Below are 15,738 nucleotides of genomic sequence, written 5' to 3' on the forward strand. Positions count from 1 at the left end.
TAAGGAGGGGAAGATGAGGCAGAAAGAATAAGAAATTCAAATAACTGCAAATGCAAATGTTATCTTGCCTTATGTCTTGGTATGTTACTGCTTTTTCTGTATTCTGCAAGGCCCTCAAGACTAATTGGTTTCATTGTCATTTTATTTATATATACATATATACACATTCATTTGGGGCTTAACTAGTAACCTGTAACTATGGGAATGGAGGCTGCCAACACACCTGTGATGACACAGATACTGGTCCTGTGTGTGGTTGTCATCAGAAGTATGCCCTACATTCAGATGGCCGAACCTGCATTGGTAAGTACTTCTCTGTCATGCATTTTCTTTTGTATTACTCATAGAATATATATGTGCACATATGTATGTGTGTATGTGTGCGCGTGTGTGTTTGTATCTCACAGGCGTTTAGCACCATTGCTGAGAAGAGTGTCCAACAGCAGTTTCTGGCTGTAGTACCTAAGGTCAAGGGGCATTTGTACATGTTTTGTCAAAATGTTTGTTAATGAAGTATTCCTTTGTTACTCCTGTGTAACTTTTATTTCTTTTCATAACTCTAACAATTTTGGAAGTAAAAAGGTGTAGAACATTCATAATGATGAATGAAAGTTCAGCTCTTCCTTTCACTTTCATGAGTCAAGACTTCCTTGCGCAAGCAAGGTGAGGAAAATGATCCTCTTTTCTAAGCTGTTACTGGGGAAAATGAATCATTATGAGCTTTCTTCCTTGCTATATACCTTATGTTTCTAAAAATTACAGCACATGTAGTGAATAAGCTTTCACTCAGAATATCATTAGGACAAAACCATTAAAGACGTGGAGCATCTTGGAAGATGCTATGTGAACATTTATGATTATAAAATTTGCTTAACACAAGTTCTTTCTGCTCTGCTTTTTCCTTTTTTTTTTTCCATTTTTTTTCCTAAAGGATATTTTTTCATACTGCAAATTAAAATTTGGGAAATCTTACTCATACATCAGAACCTAAAATCTGTAGTGGTTTTCATCAGCATTGTGGTCATGTTGCCTTTTTTTTGGTGTTGTTTTGTTTGGTTTTTTTATTTCTAATTGGTATAAATTTAAGGTGAAAAAAGCATGGACATATATTTATCATCTTTTCTCTCTTTTACCAATACTGCAAGACAAAGCACTTGAAACCCATGGAAGTTTTTAGTGATTCCTTGGTGAGATCCATGGCATAAAACTCTGTGGCTGCCCAGTGTGTCACTCACTTCTGATGGGTCTGATGGTGCAAATTGTGTGTCAGGGTGAAGGTTCTCCTGGCAGAGGTAGAGCTGAACAAAGTTCAGCACTGGACTCTGCCTCACTGTATACACAAGGTTTCAAGGTTTGTCTCAGCTTACAGGATCTCTTAGCTAGTACTTTTGATTGAGACAGAGGGCTTTGTCATACAGCCCCTCTGCTTAAATAACTGTCCTTGAAGCCTGTGGCAATTCCAGATGCAGAGAATTCACAGGAGCGAGAGCCTTGAGAGCAGGTTTTATTGAATGAATAATTGATCTTTTGTTTATTAGCACTCACTGATATCCTTGGATTGATGTTTTCTGTTGTTCAGCATGTAAACCGATTTTAAAAGCTGTGTACACTGCACTTGTTATTTACTTTTTTTTCCCATTTTTGTAATGTAATACATACAAATCCATTTACATTCCTTGGTCTCGTGATGTAAGTCACATATTACTGCCTGTGCTGATTTTCTTCCTCCTCAGTAGTTCTTTCTCTTAGAATACTTTTAAACTTTTATTTATTTATTTTTTACCTTTTTATTCCTGCTTTCTGGTGATGGTTCCTGATTGCCTGTCTTGTCTGATAACTGACGTTCATTAATTATTTACAGAGCAATATAAAAAAACTCAAACAAAAGCCTCTATTGCAGCCTGATCCCATCTAGAACTTGTTCAAAACAAAACAAAACAACTTCTTGCTACCACCCAACCATGTAGTGTTGCCACAAACAAAACCTGCCAGCCTCCTCCTCCTCCTCACTTCAGTGATTCCAGTGTTTGCTGTCTTCAGTGGTGTACATATTCCAGGCATCACTGCAAGAATGCAAACTTCTGCAATGCCAGAGAAATACTTGTTGACCCTTTGTCTAACATATTTTGTCTTTGTTTGCTTGACTTATCCCTTTATTTTTCTATGTTTTCTGCATGTGGAAGTCCCCACCTGCTTTTTGGTTTTTGTTTTCCTAATAAGCATTTCCCTCTCTGTATAAATCATTTTATTTACCCAGCTGCTGCTTCTCCATTGCTTTCCTGTGTCAGAAATCTTTATTTTTATTTCACTTACTGATGATCTCTTCCCACACCTGTGACTGTTTCTGTGTATTTCTAACAAAGCATAACCAAACTAAAGTCCTCATATGCTGTATGAAGCTCTTACATGTAGGATATCAGAGACTACCTTGTAAAACCACCTTTGCTGACATCATCTTGCTTACTGCATGCTTTATAAAATTACTAAACCCTGTTCTTGCAACATCTTTCCTAGCATTGAATGTTTAGCTAGTAGTGTTCCATAGACAAGCAGGCAACCAGCACTGCCCAAATTGATCTTTTTTTGTGTTTGTTTGGTTTGTTGTTTGTTTATTTTTGTTGTTGTTTTTTGTTTAATTTGCATGCTGTTGTTTGGTTTCTCCTCACGATGTGTCAATGTGTACGAGAACATGGTGCATCCGTGCCCATCCATCACCGGACTCTTCTAGTTCTCTCTGTCTGTCTTCTGCCTCCCACCTTCAGATCCTGGTGCCACCATTAGCCTGAATCACTTTGCAGTTTGTCTTTGGTAGTTGGTTTAACTAGCATCCCTGAACTTTAATTTTCATCATTAACACCTCTCTGGGGCACTCATGTTAGCTGTCTTGTTCTCCAGTAGGAATCCAGCTTCCTGTATGTGGTTAATTACTTCATAGTTGACCATTCTTCCTTCTGCCCCTCGTTTCTTCCTTCTTTCCCTAAACACCCTTTAATTTTTTCCTGGGATCTCAAAGGGAATTAACTCTCTAACGGGGATTTAGTGCTTTCATGCCTTGCTTCTTGGCTTTGGCTGTGCCATGCCAAGAAACTGTCTTAGGCAGCGGAAAATTGGGCTTGTGATTAACCAACTGCTCCATGTTTGTCCCTTACTTGTGTTTTAGAGAAGGATGAGGCTGCAATTGAGAGTTCTGAGTACAATGCCACGTCAGTAGCTGATGTGGACAAGCGGGTGAAACGGCGGCTACTTATGGGTAACACTTTTCTTCCACTTCCTTTGTTGTGCTCTCACTTTTGTCTGTATGTGTGTTGGGGGGAGGTTCTCTTTTGGTCTCGTTTGGTCCCTTTGGTTTTGGTTTGGTTTGGTTTTTTTTTTAACCTGACTTCATCTGTGTGGAAAGGTCACCAATTTTGTTAAGTTCTCATCTTTTGTACAACTTCATTTCTTGTTTTTAAACTTTTTTTTCCTAACGCTGCAGCTTTAATGTTCAATTTCTTCTGCATAGAAAGAAGCTTTTGCCATTAACCTTACTCACCTTAATCAAGCTACTTCTTACATGTGATTTGTGTGTGTTTGTGTGTATGTGTTGCTGTAGGATTCCTGAAAAACCTCATGTTGCAGACCTGCCTAATGGCTTTAAAGTGAATGATGATGATGATGATGGTGATGATATAAAACAATGTTCCATTATAAATGTGGTATTAAATGAACAACTGGTTTTGCCTGCTTAAAAATTCCTATATTTTTGATTGAAATGTAAATGTTGTGACTAGAAATTAATTTCTTTCCTTTGTGCAGCTATGTTAGTAATCACTGAAAGATCTTTCTCTAGTGACTAGTGAGCTTCCATATTTTCTACTTTCAAGACTGAAGCATAGTTTGTTTCTCTGTGTTGCTGGAGCCCGAGAGTGGAAGAGACGAGGAAGTGCATTGAACAATAAAGATGATTCTCTACCTTTTGCTCTGAGTTAACCCACTGTACACCCTTGTGCTTGTCTTCTTCATGTTATGTTTGTGGCCATTAGCTGTAAATGACTTTTTGGAATAGAAAGAGTAGAGTGGTTGGACTTCTGCCAGTCTCTTTTTGTGTGGCAAAGAGCACAGGGTAGCACAGATTGGTGGATTATGCCATTGGTTTGGAAGTTTTCAGATGGTTTGTTACGCTGTATTTTCCATTCTGATGCCCTGCTCCCCACATGTAATTATTTCCATTAGGTTTTAATCATAGTGAGCATTGGTGAAACGTACCCAATGAACTGTTTACAAGACAGGGATTCTTCATCCAGAGAAGAGATTCTGGCAGGACAAGGTTCTGCTCTCTTCCCTCCTGGTCATTACTTCCTGTCTTAATACCATTGAGTCCATTGCAAATTCTGTCCTGCTAGCCCTTGGAAAGCTCAGCTCTGGCTGTAAGCATCCACACATACCTGAAAGGGCCAACTTTAGGAGGTCAGAAGCCTCACTTTGAATATTTAGTTGATTGCTAATAGTTGCAGTAAGTTGACAATATTCATAAAGTTTCCATATCACATGTATCTTGCCACCAATTACAAACTATTCACTTAACCGTAGGCCAGCATGCAGCTAGTGTGTAGGAAATGGCACAGAGTTATAACTCTGCAATAGTATTACATGGTAACATTGAAGTAAAATATTTTCCCTCTTGTGAAAACCTGGGCATACGTTCCTGTATTGTTAGATAATCTACAACTATTAATTTGCAGTTTGTTTGCAGACCTAGCAAGTGACACATATCAATTTAATGTTTAATGTTGCACTGTTTAAATTAATATAACAAAAGCTACGAGGCAGCTCTTCTTGCTTCTAAAGGTGCTGTTAATACTTTTAGCTGTAATTTCAATAAGATCCATAGTCTCACAGGAAATTAGGAACGCAAATGTGCAGAGGACCTTTAGACCACTGGAAAATCCAGTCCTCTAGGTCCAAATGGTGAGTTTGCCCTGCCACTAACAGTATGTACAATATGGGTTAGAGGGACCGAGCAACATAGTGCACTGTGTTATTGCCTCACCCTCTGATAAAAGTAATTATCCAACCTGAATATTAGCTCACACTGCTTACAGGTGTCCAAGCAAACAGAAGTTTAAAGTTACAGTTAGCAACAAGCTTCTTAGTTATACCAGGTCTGTAAGTTCCAAGCTGAACATAGACTCTAGAAATAGGTTTAGGGAGATAATTAAAAATCCAGTTTGCAAAATACATTTTTTAACTCTTCAGTACTTCCTGTATTAGCAGGTATCAGCCAAGAACTGAGAGTTTATGGACATGCTGTGTTTGAACAACTGATTCCTTGGAAAAACATTCAACTCAAGCTGAAAAGAAATGTAATTAGTGAGATCTGGGTGGGTGGCATATTACATAGGGGCTTTTCTACTTATTTCTAATGATTTCTGATGCTCAGAAAACCCACAATTTATTTTCTTAATGGAGTCTTATTGCCTTCCAAACTTTTAGTGGCATTTCCATGGAATTCCATGTATTTTAACATGCTTTCTAAACAGCTATTTTAGAAATTACTGGAAAACTCCTCAGAAAACTTTGTTCCCAGCTTCTGTTAATGGACTGTGATTTTTGACCCTTTTGCAAGCAGACTTGGGAGAATGGGAAAAGTAGATGACTGTAATTTTAGTAGTCTGATGAAAGATGCTGTCAATTGCAAGCCCTGAGACACTAATTTTTAGTCCCCTCTTATTTTCTGCATGCTATAAGAATGTCTGTTGTCTGTATAACCTTTAATACCAGGCTAAGACTAAGCTTGCATGAGAACAGGACTGCTGTCAGACATGTCTACCTATGCCAGTCATTTTGCTACAGCAAGATTGGTCACCCCTGTAGCTTAGAGTGACTCTTACAGGGGCCTGTGTCCTAGTCATGGTGTGGGCCTGTGACTTGTGCCTAAATCTTGAATATAGAAAAGAAGATACGCTTCCTTCCATACTATTAGATGCATTTTTTATCTAGATCTTGTGGGGCAGACGAGAAATTGGTCTTCTCTGATGATCTACAAGAAACCTTCCTTTAGAGCATCCAATGATTCCTATGAATCCAACCTTTTTCATAATGTTCAGAAAGACTTTGAGAGCTTCCAGCTGTCCCTTATCTCCTGTGTTCAGAGAAAAACGTATGGATTCAGAGTGTAGATCACTCTTAGTAAACAAATGGCACTGAATGACTTTTCTCTGAGGAGTCAATGTTGCACCATATTACTGTTCATACAGCTCATTTACATTTCCTTTACTTCTTGGGCAGTTGCCATTGTAGAGTGGAAAGGACTACAGCCTTAATTATACTCCATGTGGGTTTCTGATCAGGTTTTGTCATACACCAGAGGTCTGTGGTGAGTACTATAAACTGGACATTCAGCCATGTGTACTCTGTAGATCAGGAAGTGCACATTCATCCTGCAGAAGTGCACACATCCAAGCATTTAAAACCAGAACCTTACCATTATCTGTAAGGTATGTTTACACCCTCTTGTTGCAGAACACCTTGCACTTACTATAAATCAGTAGGGCCAACCAATATTTTCAGGTCTTCTTAAGCATCTGGTATAATTTATCTTGCACTTAGCTGAGCACTGCCTTCAGCTCTTTAGATTATGTTCAAGTCTCTGTTTTTTTGTGGTACATCACATTTTTTTCTGAAAACATTTTCAGTGTGTTTCTTAGGAGCAGTCACAAAGACCTTCTCACTTTCCTTTACCTTCTTTTCCTTGAGAACCTATTTGCCAGGACTGTTTTTCCTGTCATAGCATCATAGCATGAGACTTCCCTACTTGATGAGAGGAGTGTGCTAATCCAGCATCAGTTTGAAACACAGTATATCATGCCCTGCATACCTTAATAAAAGCCATTCTAGTGTCAGCACACAATTTTAGAAGTATCAAATTTCCACCCATTCGGTATACATATCCTCAAGATTTTTTGTCCAGTATCACATCTTCAGTCAGCAGTGGGATTTGCTCTTATTCATAGAATCGTAGAATCATAGAATGGTTTAGGTTGGAAAGGACCTTAAGATCATCTAGTTCCAACCCCCCTGCCATGGGCAGGGACACCTCACACTAAACCATGTCACCCAAGGCTCTGTCCAACCTGGCCTTGAACACTGCCAGGGATGGAGCATTCACAACTTCCCTGGGCAACCCATTCCAGTACCTCAGCACTCTAACAGTAAAGAATTTCTTCCTCATATCCAATCTAAACTTCCCCTGTTTAAGTTTCAACCCGTTACCCCTTGTCCTGTCACTGCAATCCCTAATGAAGAGTCCCTCCCCAGCATCCCTGTAGGCCCCTTTCAGATACTGGAAGGCTGCTCTGAGGTCTCCATGCAGCCTTCTCCAGGCTGAACAGCTCCAACTTTCTCAGCCTGTCTTCATATGGGAAGTGCTCCAGTCCTGGTCATCCTTGTGGCCTCCTCTGGACTTGTTCCAACAGTTCCATGTCCTTTTCATGTATCCAGTTTCCAGATCTCTTTTTGCTGTTGCAGCCTTGGACAGAATTCGTAAGTCCAGCAGTCCCACAGTCTACAAACTGTAATGATGCTTCATCCAGTAGTATAACACTTTATCATGCATGTTGTAAATAAAAAAGTCTCTCTTCTTAGGTGCTCTCTTCTGCTTCTAAAGGCTACAGGGTTTTAATAGAACAGTTGTCTTTTGGTATCCTGAGACTTTCTTTTGCATAGAACTCGATCCTGTGGACACAAAAATAGACATTATGCCAGTGGGCTGCCTCACTGCAAGTAAGTCAACTGCTTACAAAGACATAACATGCAGCTGAAAACCTCCTCTTTCATGAACCAGAACTGCAGAACTTTCTGGTCTTAAGACTAAAGAAGTTCTCATCTCCTAATCAAAGGGAATGCTTTGCTCTAGCTACGCTTTGCATCAAGTCTTAAAGCCAAGCAATTTTATATTTTTTATATTGTCTTTAAAAATGCAGTCACTTTTTATGTTGTCATAAACACAAGTCTTAAGGTGCTTTAGAAACACAACCATTATGTGATATCCAGGGGACTTCTTAGCTCTTATCCTCTGATCATCACTTTATGAAGAGGTGGGCTGACCCATTTCTCACCATGTTTCATTTCTATCCCTGTATTCTTTAGTAGTCAAATAGATGAGCTTCATTTGGGCTTGAGTTCAAGTGACTTCAGAACAACTGAAAAGGCTATATTTTCCTCACCTTCAATCCACCTTTTCCATTCTTTCCAGAAGAAACTTGTAAGAGCTCACTTGGGCAATAAAATATTCTTCCTCTGTCCCTAGAAGATAAAAGGTTGGTTTCTTACTGTCTCAAGAAAAGAGTTTTACAAAGTTCTTTTCAGTGTAGTAAAGAACAGTAGGACATCGAGCCCATTTGAAGTCAAGGAGGTGCAGTAATTTCTCTTGCCTGTTTAAGACCAGGATAATGGTGTAAATGGCAGTAATGACATCACTGCACGTGTCTTCAGAAACCCAAACTCTACCCTGAAATTCACTCCTTCACAAGACATGGTCAAGTCATTGTGTGTCAGGACATCTAAAGGTTTTGCTATTGGACACCGACTTCTCAGGTCATTAATAAGGCTGTTTGCAGCCTACCTCAAGATACAGGGATGTATACAGGGATGTAATTCTCTTCTCTTTCCTTGAAGCTGGACCTCTACAAATTATTTTTCTGTCAATTGAAGTGCTTATGTAAACTGTTAAGTGCATTGAAACTGTCCTGGACTTTGTTACTGCTATAGTTTACCTCTGCCTGGCTTGTTTGTGTGACATAGGAAGTGCTTCAAGTAATTTAGAAAACCACACCAACAAGGATCAGCTTTGCCAGGCTGGACTATATTATATGTGTACATATATTACATTCCATTCCTGATTTCCTGAGTGGCCTACATGCAGGTCTTTGGTTTGTCTGTACTCATGGCACATAATCAGCAATTAAGATAGTATTTTCACTACTTCTGTATTTTCCCTCGTTGTGGCTAGAATAATTTGACTTCTGCAGATGGCTCCTCTTCCATTTTTAGTAGCCTTCCACCCATTTATAATGACCACCCAGCTAGCTGCCTGGAGAGACAAGTGTGCAGTCCACTAAGACCATTTGCTCTCCACAGCTATCACTAGAGATGTGAGCTGTAGAAATTGCTATTTGGGCATTTCTGCCATGGATTAGCTTAGGACAGAGAGTATCACTGCATGTCATATGGGACAGAATTGTCTATTTCTTTTCCTTAATGTGGGCTTGCTTTAGAAAATATACTGCCACTATCAGTTCAGCTCCAGGGATCTCAAATGTTGCACCAGATAGCTGGAGCAAGTTCAGACTAGTAGATCACAAGTGCAGTTTCTGCTTTGTCCGCTTTCATGACAAGCCAGTACTGCTTCCTCTGTGCTGATCAGCTTTTCATCCCAGGCTTGTCCCTCCTAAAGGTACTTAGAAACATCAGCCAAAGTAACCATGTTTATTCTGTCCTGGCCAAAGCTGTTTTCATTTCAGGAGACTTTTAGCCCAGTAGCTACAATGAATTTTAATGAGCTGCTCCCATCATATTAAGAAAAATGAAACAAAACAAAACCAGTATTTAAGCTTATGGTCATGACTTACTGTATTTGCAGCAAAGGCAAATGTTTTACCATCTATGATATCAAATAGAGAGACTTACTTTAGAGCTGATCCTTACGCTAAGTTTACCCATTTGACCCCAAAGTGGTACCCAACTTCATGTATCTTGAGTCATCTGAGCTTAATAATCAGCCAAATGGCATTTTTAACTAAACCACAATTATCTAAGGATTAGGCTACCCTATTCACCCTGGACATCTACCATGCTTTGCTTTTATTTGTCTGGGAGCAGATCCTTTAGGAGCACCAATTGCCTGAGTGGTAGGAATGTACTTAATTATAGCTATTTCCACCACAGATTATCATTGCAGGTGACAGACTGTTAATGAACATCAGATGTGAGCTGAACATACTCACCGCGAGTTCAAGGCAGAAAAGCCATCTAAAGCACCATCCTTGCTTCTGCAATTGCCCCTTACAGAGCCTTCTGGGCCTTTTGTAGCTCTTAGCAGAGCAGTCCTCTGCATTCCCTGTTTCTGATGAACCAAGATTCTCCTTCAAGTAGCTTGTATAAAATAGGGACTACAGAGGGCACACACCCAGTGTGTGAACTTCATATTGTTGATCATGGGAGGAGAAAGTAAGGTGGCTTACTTAAGATGCATTGTCCATATGCACATTCATATAATCAGCCACCCTTCTCCCCTTCTTTCTCCTAGTCTACCTGGAAATTATTGGGATTCCAAAGTTGAGAAGAGCTGATGGTACAGGGCTCTGTCATCTTAAAGCTAAAAAGATGTCAGGTCTTAACTTCCAAGGATCTGTGCCCTGTATGAACATGTACGTAAATAACAGATAAGAACCTCCTAATTTCTCTAGTATGCAGTCTTTGGTTTACTTCTGCCTCTCTCTATGAAACACTGTAAATTTGTGTGTTGGGCTGTAAAGTCAGACTAAGTCATTATTGCCTCATGAAGTTGTTCTGCCCTTGGGGACAGCATTGATAAATGATAGCCTGATAAGAGCTTGGGATTCTTCATTTTCAATAAACATGAAAGAATAGAAAATGGGACCTGGTTTTCTAACATGGCATGTAATGGACTAACTACCAAGCCATTGGAATAAAGGGCATTATGAGCTCTGGCTTTCTATTAGAAAATTTTCAGAAGTCTTAGGTTGTTTTATTCCAATGTGAATTAAAAATGGATTCTGGAAACTTCATTTTTGGTGTCTTTCAAATTGGAATGAGAGTTTCCAAATGATCCTATACCCAGTTTTCTATTTTGAAGAGCAGGGAGATGGACAAGCTAGAGTTTGCTTTCATGTATTCTTCTGAAGCAATTAACTTCTATCATAGTTCCAGCCTACTAAAGGTCACTTTAAGCCAAGAACACCTTTTCAGTGTGTATTTCAGTTTCTAGCTTTGTTGTACTGCCTCCTAGGACTCTTTCAGATTACTTAAAATATGTCATTATTTCTCTGAATGGCATTTATCTGACTTAGAAATGCTTACTGTCAGAAACCCAAGCGTGCTGTTCTGTATGCATCACAATCTTGTTGTGCTTTAACCAATAAAGCATTTAAAACATATTATTAACAGGTGTATTGCCAGGAGGTTCTCTAACTTGGTTACTAACTGTGAAACCAAGACCTCACTTTAACTCCTTCTGTCAGTTCTATTTTGCTGTATGAAATTACAGAAAATGGGGAAGGAATCCCTGAGGTCATTCATGCATTCTGTCTCTCCCAAGGGCAGATCCTTTCATCTTGAGTTATCGTCACTTTTATTCATTGAGTTTGGAAATGGTGTGCTATTTCCTGTAAAAATCCCTTTTCTTCATGTCTATGCTGATGATGCAGAGTCTGACCTTATCCAGAATTCCTACAAATACTTTCCATTGTTTTGCTTTTCCATTTTAATTGAAAGGATTTATCCAAGTTCAGGCGATAATGATCCTTTGCAGTGTTTATAGAGTATTTCAGTTTTTCTTCAGTACAGCTTCTCTACTTAGAAAAAGCACCACAATACAACCAATACTGCTGTTTTTAAGGGACCAGTCTGGACTCATCCAGTGCTTATAAAACACCAGATCATGTAACATTCCCTTAATATGTGGTGTTCCCTGAAGAAGAATCAATCTTTTCTGAAATGAGAGCTGCAGGATTCATGATTCAGTGCAAGATTCGCCTAGTTGTTTCTTCACATTCCATATGTAGCAGTGCAGAATTCTCATCCTATTTTCATGCAAATAAAATTCTACCAATCATGAAATTGCAAGGAAATGAGGAGACAAGCATAACGGAGGGAAGAATTCCACATCCTGCAAGTTACCCTTTCTGTCTCACCTTTTTCATTCCCTGAATATGAAGCTCTTTCAGCTTCTCCTTCATCTGTTCACAGCTATTTGTTTCTTTCATTATACTCTTCTGAATGCTCTTTCTCTATCCTTTCAGCATCAGAGAGCATAATTTGCATGAGAATAACATAGTTCTCACTTAACTGAAAATTCAAATATTTTAGTTGTGGTTTTAGTTTCTCCTTGAGTTTGTTGTCCCTTGGGTCCTTCCTTGTACCCTGATCTCATGCCACATACTGCATGTACTGCCGCCTGCAGTGAAATTCTTTTTATGGATGGCAGCAGCAGTCTTACCATGTGTTCTCTGTCTCATTACTTTCTTACACATTCTGTGTATTCCCTCAGCAGTGATGCTGCTAGCAATTAGAATTATTTCTGTAAGATTCTCCCATATAGCATAAATGTTAAGAGGAGGGTACTATGCACAACCCCAGCATGCCTCTAGTTTGGAAGGAGCTGTATTTGGTGGAAATTGTGCTGTGACAGCAACATAAATGAAGCAGATAAGATGTCAGCACAGGCTGCCTTTGAGCCAGACTGAGCAAAGAGCATTTTTGGGTGTGAGGGGAGATGAGTTACAAGTTATGGGCTAATTTGATTCCAGATGCTTTCTATATTAAACTGAATGATATCAACGTTCTTTAAGCTGAGGCAGCCAGTGCCACTCAGCCAAGCAGGATCTGACCCTCACACAGGACTGCTTTAATACCTTAGGATCATCACTGTTTCATAACTGTAACTTAATTTTAGCTGGCATGGTGGAGTCCTGCTGTTGGTCCTTAGGAGGGCTCCAAAATACTACAGTGATGCAAAGAATCATTACAGATGATGGCAATTAATGGTTTAGGATTAGGTCTTCTCAAAATAAACCAAATCATGAGTATGTACTTTTTTCCATTTTAAAGTGGCTGTTTCCTTTGAAATCTTACTTAGAAAATACATCCAGTTTAAATTTAAGATAGGACTCACTGATATGCTGTGTGCACCACCTGGGACTGGTTCTGTAAGTTCATTTCTACTGAATTGTACTGTAAAACTTCTTGGGAATTGGTGCAGAACAGAAAGCAAATGAGAGAATGGCAACTCATTTTTATGTGTTCAGGATATGTAAACAGGGTATCTCTTGGTTCAGACATCGTAGCAATTTACAGTAGCTTTTAATTACAGCACATCTGCTGAGGAACAGATTAATAATAGTTTAACCCTTTTTGCCACTCCAGTTGCCTGGCAATATTACTTCACAGGCACCTCATTAGGAAAGAAATGGACTAAGGTAATCCGTATTCTCATAGTTGCACTGGCTAAAACAAGTGAGTGCTCCAAACCTGCCATTCTTCTTGAAATCTTTAGCTTTTGGTTACATCAAGATTGACTCATTCATGTAGCTGAGCCCTAAATTTAAGACAGTTACTCTGAGCATAAGATACTGTGGTCAGATCTTGTGCTAAATGTAGACCAAGTGCAAAAGTAGACAGGATTACATTCATTATAGGTATTATAACTTTGCTTGGGCTGTGACCTACTGATAGGATCCGAGAGCTACTTTAAATTCACAGCAGCAGACTGCTCCATCATGAATTACTCTTTGGCTGGCATAAAAATTGGCTCAAAATAAGTTTCTCTAATGTGGCATAGGTTTTGGAAGTAAAGCCCAACCAGACTATTTCTGCTGACCTCAGTGAGCTTTAGGGTACTGAAAATGAATTTCAAATGAAAGGCAGTTGAATTGATGGTTTGGTTTAACTTGCCCTATGGTCGGTGTTATCATTTGGCCAATCATAGGAAGTAAGCAGGGCAAAAAAGCATTTTTCCCCTTTCATGTCTTCCTTTCAGCTGTACTTACTGCTTACCATGTCAACCTAAATGGTTTACAGATATGTGGCAAACAGAAAACATTCTTTGTTTTGGGGACTGCTATCATTTCTTCTCCTTTTTGTCCTAGAGACAGACATTGCCCAGATTTGTGTCTTTAGAGAACATTAAACACGTCAATGGCCTTTTAAATATGAGAATCAGCTCAAACCTGCTTTTCCATGTTTCCAAGAGCAATTGCCTTTAAACCAGTTACCAATTGCTAATCATTGTTAATTAGAGAGAAAAGAGGGCACATGCTGCACATTTGCAGAGTGTGGATTTCACTCTTTGGAGTCTAATGTCATAAACTTGAAGATGTGACCAAACCTAATCTTTATTGTCTACCTGTTGCTGCAAAAAGTCCTTTCCTTCGGCACAAGGCCTTAAGACAGGAGGTCAGTCCAACCTTCCTCTCTGATTAAGAGGATATGGCAAACATTAGCTATACAGATTTTTTTCATTTCATTTATTACAGGAACAACTTTTTCTGTTGGAAAAGGTGCCATTAAGTGTTCCTCTCATGCTTTTTCTACAAGATAGAGGATCAAGACAGCAGCTGCTGCAAGACTCAGTTGAATGTAGGTGATGAGTTAAGTGGCTTCCTTCTTTATTTTCACTTGAGGCTGTATATGAATTCTTTTGTTTTCACTACCACTGACCGGTTTTGGTCTTCTGTTAAGGCTTCTTTGCATGTTTATACACCCATTATTGAAAACAGCTCTTCCAGTTGTTCTTTGCTCTTTCCAGTCATTGTGTTATGATCAGGAGCTGGAAACCAAATAGGGCTTTCTGGACCCTATTGACTGCAGACTGCCATTCTGGGTAACAGAAAACATCAGAGAATTAATTCTCTGTATCTCCAAAGAAAGCACCTTGATGCTAGATGGTCTGCTTTTGCTTTCATGCCTTGTGGCTTAAAGGCTTTTCATGACAGGGATATGTGTTGATCAGGCAAAGGAAAGTGACATTGATCACTAGTGCAATATTTCTATACTTTTTATACATTCTGGGCGTAACATGAAGATAAGATCACCCTCCATCATGCAGAGGTCCACATAACACTCATCTGTCTTCTATCTTGTTCAGAATGCAGCAGCACAGGTCAACACAGCAGCAGTACACTGCACAATGGCACAGTAACTGCAAAATGGCATTTGTTCTTTTAGACAGTAACAGTACAAGCCTGAGGTTGTGAATGCTCCATCCCTGGCAGTGTTCAAGACCAGGTTGGATGAAGCCTTGGGTGATATGGTTTAGTGTGAGGTGTCTCTGCCCATGGCAGGGGCCTTGGAACTAGATGATCTTAAGGTCCTTTCCAACCCAAACTATTCTATGATTCTATGATTCTGTGTTATATTCAACATCTTTTCCTGAGGGCTCTTTGTGACTGCCATCTGCTCAGCCTTCCTATGTGATGGGCAGGATTACATCCTTACAGTGCAAAGAGGGTGCTTACATCTTTCTGAAATGAATTTCTTGTCTCCCACATAGAAGTTTATTTTTGTTTAAGTCTTCTTAAAAAATAGAATTGATCACTTTGTTACTTGTCAGTTTCTTTCTTTATACCCATGTAGAACATCTTTAGGGTTAATCTTTTTCATCTTTTAAGATAATAATTTGAAAATTTATGTTAGGTATATTTTTATCACATGGAACAGTACAACTAATATTTGAGCAGGTTGACTGAGACCGGGAAAGGAGAGTTCTGCATGTAAGTGCAGGTATATGCAAACATTCCAGAGCTTATGTGATCAGGTTTTCAAGTAGATCATAATTAGAGCCAATCTAAAATGACTGAATGAGGTTAAGGCAAAACAGAGACATAACCTGTCTGTTATATAATGCTTTTTTTCTATAAATCTTGTTGCATTTTATGCTAATCTAAAGGAGTGGATAGAAAAGATGAAATGCTCTTATCCCTGTAAAATGTCTGTCTTTCTTGCATTGGAGTGCCCAGAAAT

General features: G+C 39.2%; 1 protein-coding gene across 1 annotated transcript in view; it reads left to right on the plus strand.

The window, feature by feature from the left end:
• The window catches only part of SCUBE1 (signal peptide, CUB domain and EGF like domain containing 1), a 203,342-nt gene that overhangs the window by 109,287 nt on the left and 78,317 nt on the right, over window positions 1–15,738 (plus strand). Inside the window, exon 6 of the mRNA XM_034063355.1 lies at window positions 187–303. Coding sequence (XP_033919246.1) covers window positions 187–303 — 117 coding nt within the window. The remainder of the gene's footprint in view (window positions 1–186; window positions 304–15,738) is intronic.

Source organism: Melopsittacus undulatus, chromosome 5 (genome assembly GCF_012275295.1).
Source record: "Melopsittacus undulatus isolate bMelUnd1 chromosome 5, bMelUnd1.mat.Z, whole genome shotgun sequence".
In the NCBI taxonomy this organism is placed as follows: Eukaryota; Metazoa; Chordata; class Aves; order Psittaciformes; family Psittaculidae; genus Melopsittacus; species Melopsittacus undulatus.